General features: G+C 30.9%; 1 protein-coding gene across 1 annotated transcript in view; it reads right to left on the minus strand.

The window, feature by feature from the left end:
- The window catches only part of LOC118194667 (zinc finger C2HC domain-containing protein 1A-like), a 42,158-nt gene that overhangs the window by 6,967 nt on the left and 20,709 nt on the right, over positions 1-14,482 (minus strand). The window contains exons 5-8 of the mRNA XM_035365834.2: positions 10,498-10,643; positions 6,400-6,599; positions 2,722-2,847; positions 2,539-2,628 (exon numbers count right to left, since the gene is read on the minus strand). Coding sequence (XP_035221725.1) covers positions 2,539-2,628; positions 2,722-2,847; positions 6,400-6,599; positions 10,498-10,643 — 562 coding nt within the window. The remainder of the gene's footprint in view (positions 1-2,538; positions 2,629-2,721; positions 2,848-6,399; positions 6,600-10,497; positions 10,644-14,482) is intronic.

Below are 14,482 nucleotides of genomic sequence, written 5' to 3' on the forward strand. Positions count from 1 at the left end.
ATTTCAACATTTTGATAAATACTTAATAAAACATTGTGAACATTTTCTATTTCAAAATGTAAAGATTTTAAAAATCTACACGATTTCCCCAATGAGTGTCATTTGCGAGTTTCAATGTATGAGTTTTAAAGTGTTTTCTTAAAATGGCCCAATGAAAAGTGACGATGCAAAAAATGTATATAGCATTTGAACCATATTAAAAAAATTTGCTGCCTCCAAGGAAGATCATATTTAAACCATTGTTGTAACCTTCACCTCTTATCTGTTTTAATTTTAATCAATTTTTCTCCAAACACTTTCTAATAAAACTTGAGATTAATTCCTTACAGTAGATCTTTCAATAGGAAGAAAACCCAGAAAATGCTTATTAATGTTGCATTCAAATCTCACTTCTGATTGATGAATAAAAGTATATCTTACTGCAAATGTCATTTGTTCAACCTTACTTGCATCAGGAGTACAATCAAGAATAACCAAATAATATTTCGGGTTTTAACTTGCTTTATGTGATAAGACTTTATGTTATCATGTAACAGCTCAATAATTTTGTTCTGAGTGTTTTTCTCTAACTATATTGCCATCTTCTCTTCATTATTGAGGATTCTACAAACATGTTCCTCAATAATTGGGTTAAATATGCTCATAAAGCTTGTCGCTCGTACCCTGAGGGATTAGAGAACTTTCATCAAGCAATTTAATAACTGACATTATTTATAAAATTACTTCATGCAAATATTTACTTTCAGAATAAATTCATCTTTTCAGCTTAATTTAGCATGTGACAAGTTTCCAAACTTTACTTTAGCTCTATCCATGATTTCAAATTATTTACACGAGTTTTCGAGTCTTCCAGCTTTCTTAATAGCTCATCAATATTTTCCCAAACATTACTAACTTACCTCAAGAAAGTACTTTTTGCATCCACTACGCTGTACATGTTACATAAACTCTTATCACTACCAGAATCCAAATGGACCCAGTTATGCATAAATAAGGCATTGTTTTAAATCTGATTTTCTTTTATTAGAGGATTAAAAAAAGGTTTGTTAAATCCTGTCAGCGGCAGGCACATATTTCCCACTTCACGTAGCGCAACCGCATATACAAATACAGATTACTCAGAACTTAGAAGCTTATCTATTCTTGCCTCCTGTGCATGTCAAAATATAGGAATGGCCAGAAGCCTGTCAATTGCTGTTGTATTCATTTTACTATTCCTTTATTTTCTAGATTCAGGCTACCAGAATATATTTTTTGATTTTTTTTTTTTTAGTTCAGTTGGTTTTGACACCTTTAAATTTTGCCACTGTAGGCAGTTGTCTACCTTGCTTACTGCCTAGGGCCAGCCCTGTTACGTGGCAATTCAGGTATGTACATGGCATGTCTTTTTGGCTGAGGCTCAACGTCGAACTGCACAATGCCAAGTTTATGTAATTCTCTGATGTTATTTTGAAGCAAAAACTGATTTTCATGTACATAGGTAGAACAACAGTGCAAAAAAAGGAGCATTTCTTGAAAAAGATGAATGTTTTAATTTTATTGATTGACTGCTCCTGTTCGAAATTTTTAGCGCACAGCCTTTATGAACAATTCTGCTGTCTTTTGCAAATTAGCTTGTCAAAAAGTTAGTTGCCAGTGAGCTTGTGAATGTTCTCTAAATTCAGTAATGAGTCTGCAACTTTTTGCTGTGAGCGAAGGTAATCAGAAACTACCAAATAACTCTCCTTAACCCGTTCCGGCATGATACCTTTAAAAGTCAGAGTTTTGATTAAAAAAAAAAAAAAAAAAGGTAGGCAGTCTAATTATGCCTAGAGGAGTACACAAGTAAAATTTTGTGAAGTTTTACTTACCGTTTTAATTCTGTGGGTGTGCCCAAAGTGGCACACTGATTGAATAGAGTTTCAAAAAGAGTGCTGAAACGAGCATTGTTGTCAATGAACTGACCGATGAGATGCGGAGAAACAAGGAATACAGACTCTCAGTTGTCCTAGATTATCGGTGCGCCCAGTCTGGGCACACCTAGGGTTCGTCCTTTTATTTTAAGCAAGATTTCAAGGTAAAAATTTAAAACTAATATAGAATAAGGAGATTAGCATACAGCCAAAAAAATAGCATAGAAATTTCTTTTCAAACAATTCCTTTTATACCCTAAAAAAATATGGAAGATTTCTTTGAATAATGAGGGTCTTAAAAAACTAAACATGGCTAAAATATATGGACTGGTTTGTGTTCAGCTGCCATCTACTATAAATAAAGAAGGTTCAGAGTAACCTATAAATCCTTTTTCATTCAATTTTTCTGTGCATACAGAAGGAAAGTTGTAGGTGTGTCCAGACCGGATGCACTGGGCCGCAAAGGGTTAACATCATATTTATCTAACAATTACAATGAAACAAAGATTACACCTAATGCATATCTAAATCTCTTCAGGATATTTTAATAAAAAACTACATAATCACATTCAAAATTATTCTTGAGCTACTCTTAAAAACAAATCTCAAAGCTTTAAAACAATACATGACATAATATTTTACAAACCTTAGAATATATTCATCTAAAAGCTCTTCTGATGTGTTTAATTCTGAAAGTCTTAGTCTCAGTGCTGCAAGCATATCAAGATTCGTATTCCTAGAAAATATTTCCAGTTTTATTACTTTTCTTTACAAAACATTCTTGGGAAACATCATGGAAGGTATACATAGCTCAAACTTGATCAGTTACCTTTCTTTATTATACACTGGGAATTTTTCCTTAAATTTGACAGCCTTTTTAGGTTTGACTTCTTGCTCATTTATTTTAGAACAAAGCAAATTTGTTGTAGTATTATGCGCAAAGTGAAATGGCACACTAAAAACAGAAAAAAATATAGACACTTAATCTTAATTTCATTGACACAGTTGTTACATAAATTCATAATGGAATCTCATATGCAAACGACAATATATAATAAACATGCGTGTAAAGTCAAATGTTACTTAGCTGAAACAACTTACGAAGATGAAATTCCAACCCAATATTTATTATTTTGATCAACTTAATCATTTAAAGTTTTCAGAATAAAAAATTAGTTTCTTTCTACAGAGACACTAATCTTAAATTACCCATACTTCAGGAATTTGATACTAAAAATTACTAAAAAAGAATAAGTAACTCTTTTTATACAAATAATTATTTCAATACTATATATTTTCTCTATAACTCCATGAGATTTATGGATATTGATACACTGGCATTGATACATTACCCACGATAAGAATTGCAAAATATATGCTTTTGCTTACAAGACGAATATGATGATTTTCATTGATGATTAACATATATAACAGTAAAAAACTTTAATAAAAGAGAGTTAAAATACCTGTTCATAAAAAATAATCAATATTAATAGATACAGAACTCTTTACCAGTTTTTCCTAAATATTCAGCCAACTCTTAAATAACAGCATATAGACAGCTATTGAACAATTATCATATAAAGTAATTCTTATTTCTGAAGTGATGATCTTTAATATATTTGTTAAAAGACTATTATCTTCAAACATATGCCTAAGAATCAGAAGGTATACCAATTACATTGCTGTTTTATCACATAAAATTTACACCACATATTACAGATCAGAACATAACTTAAGATAAACTATGTATTTAATCAGGTGAAATTTCTGTTCACTGAAGTATATTAAAAATACCACAAAATAATAAAAAGAACATATATAACATAGTTAAGAAAAAAAAAAGCTGCATGAATTTATTTGTACAAAAATAAAACAATGATGTAAACTATTACATTTATGCTTTTATTATATTCTTAGAAATCAACAGAGTGAAAAAGTTTTCACTTTTGCCAGCCAGTTAATGATTTGGCTCTGAAACCATGAAGATTCACATTAAGTTCTCAAGGAAAAATTACTTTCTTGAGTGCAATTCCAAAATGCCTTCCAATATACTACTTCAATGATTTATATTATTTCATAATGCTTACATATGCAATTAATTCATAAATATATGTACACAGCATGGCCAATTAGAGGGTTAAAAAAATCTCACTAAAAATATGGTAGTATAAAAATGAATTGATATTCAAATATCCCAAAATATATAATCTGTAATAACAAGAAAATTGTACTTATGCCCAGTTAATATATATCATTTATTCAAATATAGTGCCCATCATCTTAAGCAGGTAAATGAATAAAACTAGGGAACTGAGCATAGTTCAAGTGTTAAAAATATGCATGCCCTGATTCTTGTCTATTACCCCAAAAATTATCATGAAATTTAATAACTCCATGCAGATCTGATACTGCTAGGTGAATGCATTAAAAAAAACTGTTAACAAAGTGTAAAAAAACAAATAGTTAAATATAATACTTAAAATTACAATTTATGTAGGGCTGGGATATAAAGTACTCACAAATTTTTGATACAATGATTTCTCTTATCAACTCAAAAACATTCAAGCTACTTTTCAAATACACAAAGTTTCCTAAACAAACCTATGTACCAGCACTTAAAATGCATCATAATATAGCTTTTAAATGCTTTTTCAGCTTAACTCTTAAGTTTTAATCTGCTTATCTCACCTAGTGCTTTAACATGAAGATATTATATTTACTTGTATGCCCTTGTCAGTATTTTTAATAGAGGACTCAGAAATTTTTAAAATCTTTTCCACTTAGCTTTCATCTTACTTCCTGCATTTATCAAATTAATTCTTGAAAGCATATACACTTCAAGGTTGCTGACTGAGCTCTTCAGAATCCCAGCCAAAATAATTTATACTCCTCTCTAACGATGATATAAAGAGAGGGAAATACAATGGGCAGAGTATAAAGACAATTTATCCTTGAAGATTCAATCTCTTAAAAAGCACTGAGAAGGAAGTATAAGGCTTCATTATAGCTAATGGCAGTGAAAATATGTGGCACAAAATCGCTTCAAAGCTTTTCATTTTATACTCTATCTCCAGTCACTAATTACACTAAAACAGCATTCAAGTTATAGTCAATGCTTGATTAATTAGAAACCGAATAACTGCACTTTATCTTAAAAAAGGGCGAGCAGGGATTTTTTTGTTTATTGTGGAACAATTGTAAAATTACTTTCATGACCAACAGGATAAAGACAGCCAAAATAAATGTACAGAAAAAAGTGGTAACACATGATGTCTTATTAATTGGAATCTGTTTTTATCCACAGTAGTGCATTGTTTGATTGTACTTAATCCTGAATATATGTATAAACACTGTACAGTAAAACAAAAGTCCTAACCCACTTTTTTATGAGAGTTTGACCCCACTGATATTGTATAGACTCATATTGAAACCTCTTAACTGCCATGGGCAAATAAATATGCCTTGCTCAGCCGATGTGTTAACTGCCCCGGGCATATATATACACCCTTCCAAAATACTATTATTTGCTTTGCACTGCTACCAGTAAAATTATTTGCAAAACTTTGGAATGCAACACTACAATAACCTTGACAGAGTGTGGAAAGGAGGATACTATTTCAGAGAAGAGGGAATGTTTTTGAAATGGTTCTGAAAGTAATGACCAAGCGGTTATTGCTCATGTTTCACTTTGAGTAAAATGTATTTTTTTTATTCTGTGTCTTCCATTTTCATTGACTGTTTATACTAATATGTCTGACAATTATGGCAATGAAAGAGATGATTACTAGTCACCTTCAGGATCAGTCACCTCAGAATAAGATATTATATCAGATGAAGAGGATTGCGACTATTCTCTGAAAGATGCACGATGTTGGGTACAACTTGGTATGAAAAACCTGCCTATGGCATCCAACCAATTCAGAAGAAGTATATGTTGTTTTTAGATGTACTGATTTTACAAAGTATAACACCGAAACCTGATATTACACTTTAGTGGTCTAAAACTAAATTGATCGAAACTCCATTTTTTGGGATCTTTCTTATCATACTTACATCTTTTATTATACTTTTACTTTAAACATTAAATTTTTTATTTTCATTTTTTCTTTTATTCTTTATTTTGTGAAAGTAAACAGTTTTTAGACAGCAAAAATTGCACTTATTTTCCTCCTAATACATCGCATAAATACGCGAACCTGTGTAAAAATGGAGCACTGGGGAGTGAATCTTGTACATTTTCCATGGCAGTTAAGGGATTAAAAACTCTAGGATTAGCTATGATTTTGAGTCAAATGAAAATACAGTATTATCCTAATACATCAAGAGTTATTTGTACATTCTGCAATTTCTCATTTCTTACTTCCTTTTTAAATATATTATTATAAGACTTTACTGAGCATTAGAATCTCCCAATTTATATTATATAGTTTAACGGGAAATTTTATTCCAAACATACAGAAATTCTCTCTTTAATAACAGCAAAAAGCAGTAATAAAAACAATACCTCCTTTCTAAATTTTTGTATGTCTTTGGAACAGACTTGTTGTTTAATGTGCACCGTTTTGAATGACTAGCATCACTTCCAGATATAGGAGGAGAAGAATGGGTACGTAAACTGGAAGACTCACGTACAGAATCAGCAGACTTCACCAGTCTTTTGCCAAAATCTTTATTATTCTTCTTAATAGGCAATGGGGCACGATACTAAAATATAATCAGTATTAACAGAAAGCAATATTTTAATCAATCCTCTACAATTTCTTTAACAAATAATTTTACAGATAAAACTGTCTGCAAATAGTGTTAATTTTAACTGCCCCTCACTGAACATTACTTTGAATTATTAATTTACACAGGGTTCGTAGCCACATTTTAATTAAAAAAATAAGCACCTATAAGCACTTTTCAAGCACATTTTAATGAAAAAATAAGCACCTGTCTAATTACATTATATACAACTGCATAACCTTAAAAGAAAAATTATACTTGTAATTTAAAATATGAGCAATGCAATATTTATTAAGAGAATGAGCATTACCTCAACTATGGAAAACAATTAACTTTTTGGTACTATTCGGTTTCGAGGGCAGTAAAAAATCGCCAAACTATTGCTGATGCCAATGATGCCAAAAATAATTGCGGCAAGAAAGGAAGTATAATAGTAAATAACTATCTAAGATTGATGTTTTAATTTAGATGAAAGGTTAATTTCATATAATACTTTTTTATTATTATACTTTATATGAAAAAGGCTAAACATGACTGAATGGAAGCAAAAGAGTAAATAACTATTTCAGATCATTATTATAATTTATATAAAAATTGCTAAACATAACTGAATGGATGCCTTCATTGCTATTTTGCTACAGACTTATCGCTAAAGCATAATTTCATCTCGTTGGTTGTTTTCTATAATGAATCAGTAATTTTCTATAATGAATGATGCCTTTTTCACTTATTTGTTCGCTGCTTTTTACAAGGGTAAAAACAATTGGATTTTTGTCAATTTTCTTTCACTTTTTAAGTGAAAATAGCTCAATGTGTACATAGATAAAGTCAAAGGTGTGCGCACTGCAATTTTTGTGCAATTCAAGAATATTTTATTTAAGTGAAAATAGGTCGATGTGCACATGGATACCGAGTATGTGCAGTTCTTAAAAACGCGTCAAGCAGTGGATGATTCTGCACTTTACTCAAAATTCTATTGCCAACTTTTCGTCATGGGCAATTCACAAATTGTTAAATCCATGGGGGGGGGGGGAATTAAATCAAAAAAGGATTAAAAATTAAACTAGTATTTCAATGGCGTTTTAAGTAATATAGAACTATATAAACTTACGCAATCTGAAATCAGCGCGTACGCTAGATTTGGTGCACTGTTAAATGGGCACGTTCGCTAGATTTGGCGCTTTTGCGCATACATTTTCGCTGCAATTTTTTTACGGCCCTCAAAACAGAATAGTACCACTTTTTTTTTTTTTTTTTTAATTTTAAACGAAAGTTCAATTTACAGAATTAGTTTACAATGAGAGAAAAAAAACTATGCAGAACTAAATTATATTACAAGATTTAATAATGAAATTTCAGTTCAAAATATAGAAAATAAATAATAATATGCCATATTAATTGTATTTGTTTGGGACCTAATAATAAATACAATTATTTTTCCACTCATATTAATATTTAAATAATTTAACTTAAATCAAAATTCTGACCATTTTCTAAATTTTCATTGCATAACAGTTTTCCCTTAACAAAGCAAAGTAATTTAAGTAAAAAAAGAGGCACATTTCTGAAATCAGAAGACGGGAAATTGCTTCATGCAGTCATCCTTTAACAGTAAAAGCTTAACTAACCCGCTTACTTGGAAATTGCTGAATATTCCGGATAGTAACTGGAAAAAGAGGAGTGGGGGAGGTTGTAGCCGTTCTTTAGATTTCTCGGCTAAATAAATGATTTTGACATTTCGATATGTGCATAGAAATATTCTGCTTAGAAAGCACAGTAAAACTCTTTTTAAGTGTTCATACACAAATCTCAGACTGAACATCAAAATTAATGATCTCTGCAAAGTACCACTATTGCACAATATGTGCAACGTAATTCTTCCACATGTGATATTATGCAATCGGAATCAACAGCTGCCGGTATTCAGAGAATAAAGAACCAAATAAAGGAAAAGAAAGAAACTTACTAATCTGGGGTGTTTCCGATTCTAATTTTCAACAGACTGCATTAAATTTCTGGAATGGAATCAATCTTCGCTTGGGTTGGGTAGACCGCAAAAATTTTAGTTCTATTCAATCCAGATTGGACAGTGACGACAAAAAAAAAAAAAGTCTGCTGCTTCAATATTAGAGATTTTGGGGAGAAAGGGGAGAACTTATCAACCTCTATACTGTATAATGTATTGGAAAAAAAAAAAATGAAATTATTTTGACTATTCGATTATTTTCCTTTTATTTAAGCCATTCCGAATATTATTCCTTAGAAAGCTAATTTGTGTAAAAACGCACCCATTTTTGGAAGTTTATCTATACTTCAGCAGTTACTGCAACTATATTATTATAAATATTCATGCATATGCTCATAATATAAGCATAAGGATCATAATAAACACTATGAACTGACCACGCGGAACGAGAATGCAAATTATTAAAATCTTGATAGAAATTCAAACGTATGTAGTATTTGGGTGGGATGAAAAGAATACCGAATGTACCGGAATTTTCTACTTTTTCGCAATTCTTTAACCAATAGAATGACGTGCACCTGTCTGCACTCTCGTGCACACCGTAGGTTACGTTAATGCAGAGAAAGGGGGGAAAGCAATTTCCGGGAGTATGATTCACCATCTGACGTTGCATATTAGGAAGAAAAGTTATTTATTTAGTTTCAGTACGGGGAAAAAATGTGCGTTCATTAAAAAAAAAGGGATTAAAAAAAAGCACTAAAAACAAAAAAATAAGGGCTTTAAAGAAGAAGTAAGCACCTATAAGGGCCTTTATATTTTATTTTCAAATATAAGGACTTATAAGCACTTATAAGGGCCGCTACGAACCCTTTTAACTTTCACTGCACTCCTAAATATATTGTTCTCTGAATGTAATACAGAAAAAAAATTAAGAAAACATTGAACAAGCATGTTTGGTAATAAGTTCAGAATATTCTACATCAGTACATTTTTTAAGTTTCTTAAAAAAAGTGTCCATAATATCTTAAAAATATCTTGTATTATTTTCTTTTAAGAATATCCTTTTAAGTTGCATTTTCTATAAAGATCATCACAATTAAAGTAATCATACTTAAATCTAAAATGATGCAAACTAAATTCACTTAATATTTTTTACTTTAAAAACATACAAGAAGGAAAATGCTATTGTAAATATCAAATAAACAAAAGCAATTTATAGCATTAGATTCTCATTAACTTACAAGCTCATGTTCAAAATACTTTTCACTTTAAAAAGCAATTCACTTCTATGCACTCTGCCTGCAGTAAAATTTAAAAAAAAAAAAAAAAAAATCTGGCAAAAAAGTAAATGCAGGTAAGAGGCTGAAAAAACAGATTTGGTTATGAAATGTGACTGTGAAAATGATGCTTTGAGGTGATAAAGGATGTTGCTAAGTCGTATATAAAAGTGTTCTGCTGGTATAAATCAACATTTCCCACACAATTTTTAACAGTATGCCTTGCTATATGAATGTGGAGCTCGCCAACATGCATTTTATCCATGTGGCTGCAGATAAAAAGAAGCAGCCACTCATAGTAGAGCCTGGATTAATTTTCTGTGCCTCTTCTGAATAACTGCTAAAATTTAAACACAACCCTATGAATAAATCCATGATGGTGAATTCCGCATTAGTGTAACAATACACACCACTTGATATTTGCATGAAAAATGACATTTACGATAGCAAAATGCTTTTAATTATCACTTAACATTGCCTTTTACCATCCCAAAGCCCCATTTCCACATACAGATATTCATTAAAAATCAGCTTATTTTGGTTCATCTACTCGACTTTACATTTTTGCAAGATGCTTTTAAAAAAGTGCAAGAAAGCCTCATTAAGACAAAAAAAAAAAAAAAACACGTACTTTAACTCTTGCTTTTAACCTCTCTAACGCTTCTGAATTAGGAGGCGTTTTAGGTAATCTACTTTGTTGTTCAAGACACCAAGCAATGTGGCGATCAGCTGCTTTCTGACTAAAACACCTGGAGCATGAAGGACATTGTTCATAGCCTGTTACAAGTAAGGAATTATTGAATAGGAATACATTACATGGTTAAAATTACACAATATGATATCACATGAAGGTATAATTAACATTATTCACAAAATCAAGGTTTTCTAACCTTAGGACATTCTCTTCCTTTCTCCCCCAAAAAAGACAGACCCTTTTTTTTAACCCTTCCCAAAAAGTAGATGTTGCGAACTGCATTAAAACTTGCCAAAACTTATAATCAAAACTACAAATGTAGTAGAATTCTGATAATCTGCATACCCTGGGACCAAGGATTGTGAAGAATAATGAATTTTGAAAATTATAGGTTGTGTCTTTCTCAGTTTTGTTTATCCCCCTTTTCTAGATTTTTCATTAAATTTAAACTGTTTGCACACAGATAACTGACTTAAATAGACTCATTTCTTAAAAGAGCACTTGAAAGCAAGTTTTATAAAAGCACTTAAAGTAAGTTTTATAAAATATAAGCTAATATATTTTTTAAATGTCATTATACACAAAGAAAATATCATTACAAGGCAAAAACAAAAGGAAAGGGAAGAGACAGACATATGGACTTTTTTTGAAAAAGTAAAGAACATTTCCTGTAAAAATACACTAATGAATTTTACATGAAAATATTACATATCTACCAACGAAATTATTTTTAAAGTAAACTTTTACACTCTTAAGCAAATGAATTGATAACCATTCTGATTATCCCCATTCTATTTTTAAAAATTCTTTTTCCATATAAAACATGCATATTTCTCAGTATTTTACTGTTGTTTTCCCTCCTTGCATACATCATTTTTTTTTTTAAGTTTTAAAAAAATTGCAGAATTCCACAAATTCAGCATAAAAGTTCTAAAAGAGAAGAAAAGAATTAGGTACATGTGACATGTTAGGCAAGCAGATCTTAGACTCTATGTGTTCAGAAATATTTATGACATTAGAAACATCTATGACAGAAAAATTCAGAAACATGACAATCAGAAAAAATGTTCAATTCAGATCAGGAACGTTTATGTCATTGCACTTTACACGTTCAAAAAGCTAAATCCAAATTTTGCTGAACACGATAAAAACTGCAGTATGTTCTATCATAACGTTAAAATTCTGAAATTCCTGTAGGGGGGATTATAATCTGCCATCATACTGCAAAAATTTCCACAGAATTGGAGGCAGTCTGGGGATATGTAGGGCATACTTGAATTGTTACAACAATAATTTTTGGTAACAGTGTGCATCACTGCATTACTTTTTGACATGATCATCATATATTTTTTTGCATACATGTATTATGACATATATGCATTACGATATCATATATTTTTTTGCAAATTCTTGGTAGTGGTGTGGATAGTAAAAAAATAACCACACATTGGTTAGAAATGCCAAAAAAGAATTCATTTAATTGAATCCCTACACCAATTCTGCCAATATATTCCACATGCATAAGTGAATTAATAACACTGTACAAAGGGCTAGGATTAAAATTTTAGTTTTATTAAAACAAAAATTTTTATTCCTTAGCTCCTTTTTATCCCCTTTTTAACATCAGAAAAATCTTATGTAGTGTTATTTTTAAAAATCTCTCCTCATTCATTGCCAATGTAAACACATTTGTTATACAAAATGTAAACAAACCATCTACAAGGTGAATTTAAATTGAAATGCAATGTATGAAAACTTGCGAACAAATAATTTCTAGACGCATTACATTTAAAATTAATATTAAAAAACAGTAAAATATGCATCTAGAAGTAGATGGTTATCTAAAGCAAGAATTTTGTTGAGATTCATGATGTGCATTCAAAGGAAGTACTGCCACAGGTGCAAAAAAAATGCTAATTTTGTAAAGAAACATTTTTTTTTTTTTTTTTTTTAAATCAAAGTATGTTACAAACCTTATGTATATTTCTTAAAAGTTCCTGGTACTTTTCCATTACAGAGATATCAACTGGTAATGATATATGGTTGTGATATACACACATACATTGATGTAACTTTAATGCAAAGAAGTTTTTCACATACACATAAGAAAAAAGCTGACACAAATTATTCATACTGAATTTTCTGAAAAACAAAATTTTGTTTGCATTCAAAACTGAGCATGGATTACAATCATTTGCAGATTCTACAGCAATACTCTTTTCCGATTCGGTAAACTGTTTTTTAAATAAAATTCATATTACATTTCTGCAGACATTCTTGAAAATTTAGCTTTTCCTTACATACATTTCCAAAAAGTAATTTATTTTGTTTTCTTTCCCGTAAAAAAAAAAAAAAAAAAAAAAAAAAAAACCTACTTTGCTTATTATCCGCATCCCTGATAAATTGCCAAAGTGTATTCATTAGGTAAAGCAATATGTCGTCAAAATAGTTTTTGACGATTATGATTTCACCAAAAAGTATTTATGTAGCAAACCCATGTGTAGACAGCACATCTGTTTTTGCCAGTGCGCAATGCTAATGTTATACATTGCCAAGGCTGTACAATTCTGATTTTTTAAGTGAAAACAGATTGCTGTGTTCATGGCGTAAAAATGAATTATTGCTTGAAAAAGGCATGTATTAATTACAGATGACTCTTGCTTTTTCGTTTTTACTGACTGATTCGCTGTTGTTGTATGGAATTATCAGTGTGCCATCATTCTGAAAGTGGCTGTTGTCTTTTGCACATTAGCTTGCCAAAAAGTAATCAAGTTTATGGCATTTTGGAAGGGGTGCAGATTGTAATGGCTTTGCGGTTAAACAGGCACCATTTGACAAAAAGAAACAGAATATTCATTAAAAGAACATTAAAGCGCATAATTTAACTCAGAGCAGAACACTGCTTCTACAATATACAAAAAGCAAGCACCTTGCTCCTCTGCAACAAACATTCAACTACCTTACATCTAGCAACCTCTCGGGAGAAAAGGGAAAAAGCGCAAACCGCACCTTGTTGATTGCTAAACAGTCACCAGATACTACACAGATAATCAGAAAGTACCAAATAAATCAAATATGAGATATACCTAATAAGTCTGATCTATATGAAGAAGTTGAAAGTGATATTACTACATTTTTATCTATTTAATCAACAGTATTTTTAATTCATGTTTAATCAACAATAAAATTTGTTTCTTCCTGTGTTTCAAATGGATAACAGATCCCAAAAGTCTGATTTATGTGCTTTCAAATAGATCAAGTTTCATCTGCAAATTAGTGCTACGCTTCATCAAAATATTGTGATATGATTTTGTGAACTAACTACTTTTCTTCTTTTTTGGCCGGAGGGAATGTACAGGCAAGCTTCCACATTTATTCAACATCAAGTCTGTTCACTGCGACCACTCAATGACAGAGCAAAATTGACGGCTACAACCAGTTTCTCCTTCTTCTGCTGCTGGGCTCCGAAGGTGTAGGACCTTCTTCTGGCAGTTCTCACCTCAGATGATGCTTGTATGCCATTTTGTTCTTTTTGTTCCTGTTGTGACTGCCATCTCCATATTGTTTGTAGAGTAATGCATTTCTCCTAGAAAACAGAAATTAGTACTGAAGATTCAACTAAAATTATCTAGATGCTGACTTCTGCAGTAAATTAATGATGTTCTACGACTTGAAATATCTTAGAAAGGACTTCATGTGCACGTGTTCCACTTTCCTGATGATACGAATATTCGCTTTGTGTTTCTTCTAAAATATATTGGAATAACCAGTCGACTCAATTTCCTCCGTTATAAAATTTGATTTTTTTTTTTATGAAACTTTTTTTTAAAATGATGAACTGAGATTTATTTGGATTGGAGTATTACGCATTTCTTGTGCGAAAGGTTAGGTTTCAAAATGGTAGGACTGTTTCTTTCTGCCG

The sequence above is a fragment of the Stegodyphus dumicola genome, chromosome 3 (genome assembly GCF_044657685.1).
Source record: "Stegodyphus dumicola isolate Sdum_Otavi_A_Nest chromosome 3, ASM4465768v1".
Taxonomy (NCBI): Eukaryota; Metazoa; Arthropoda; class Arachnida; order Araneae; family Eresidae; genus Stegodyphus; species Stegodyphus dumicola.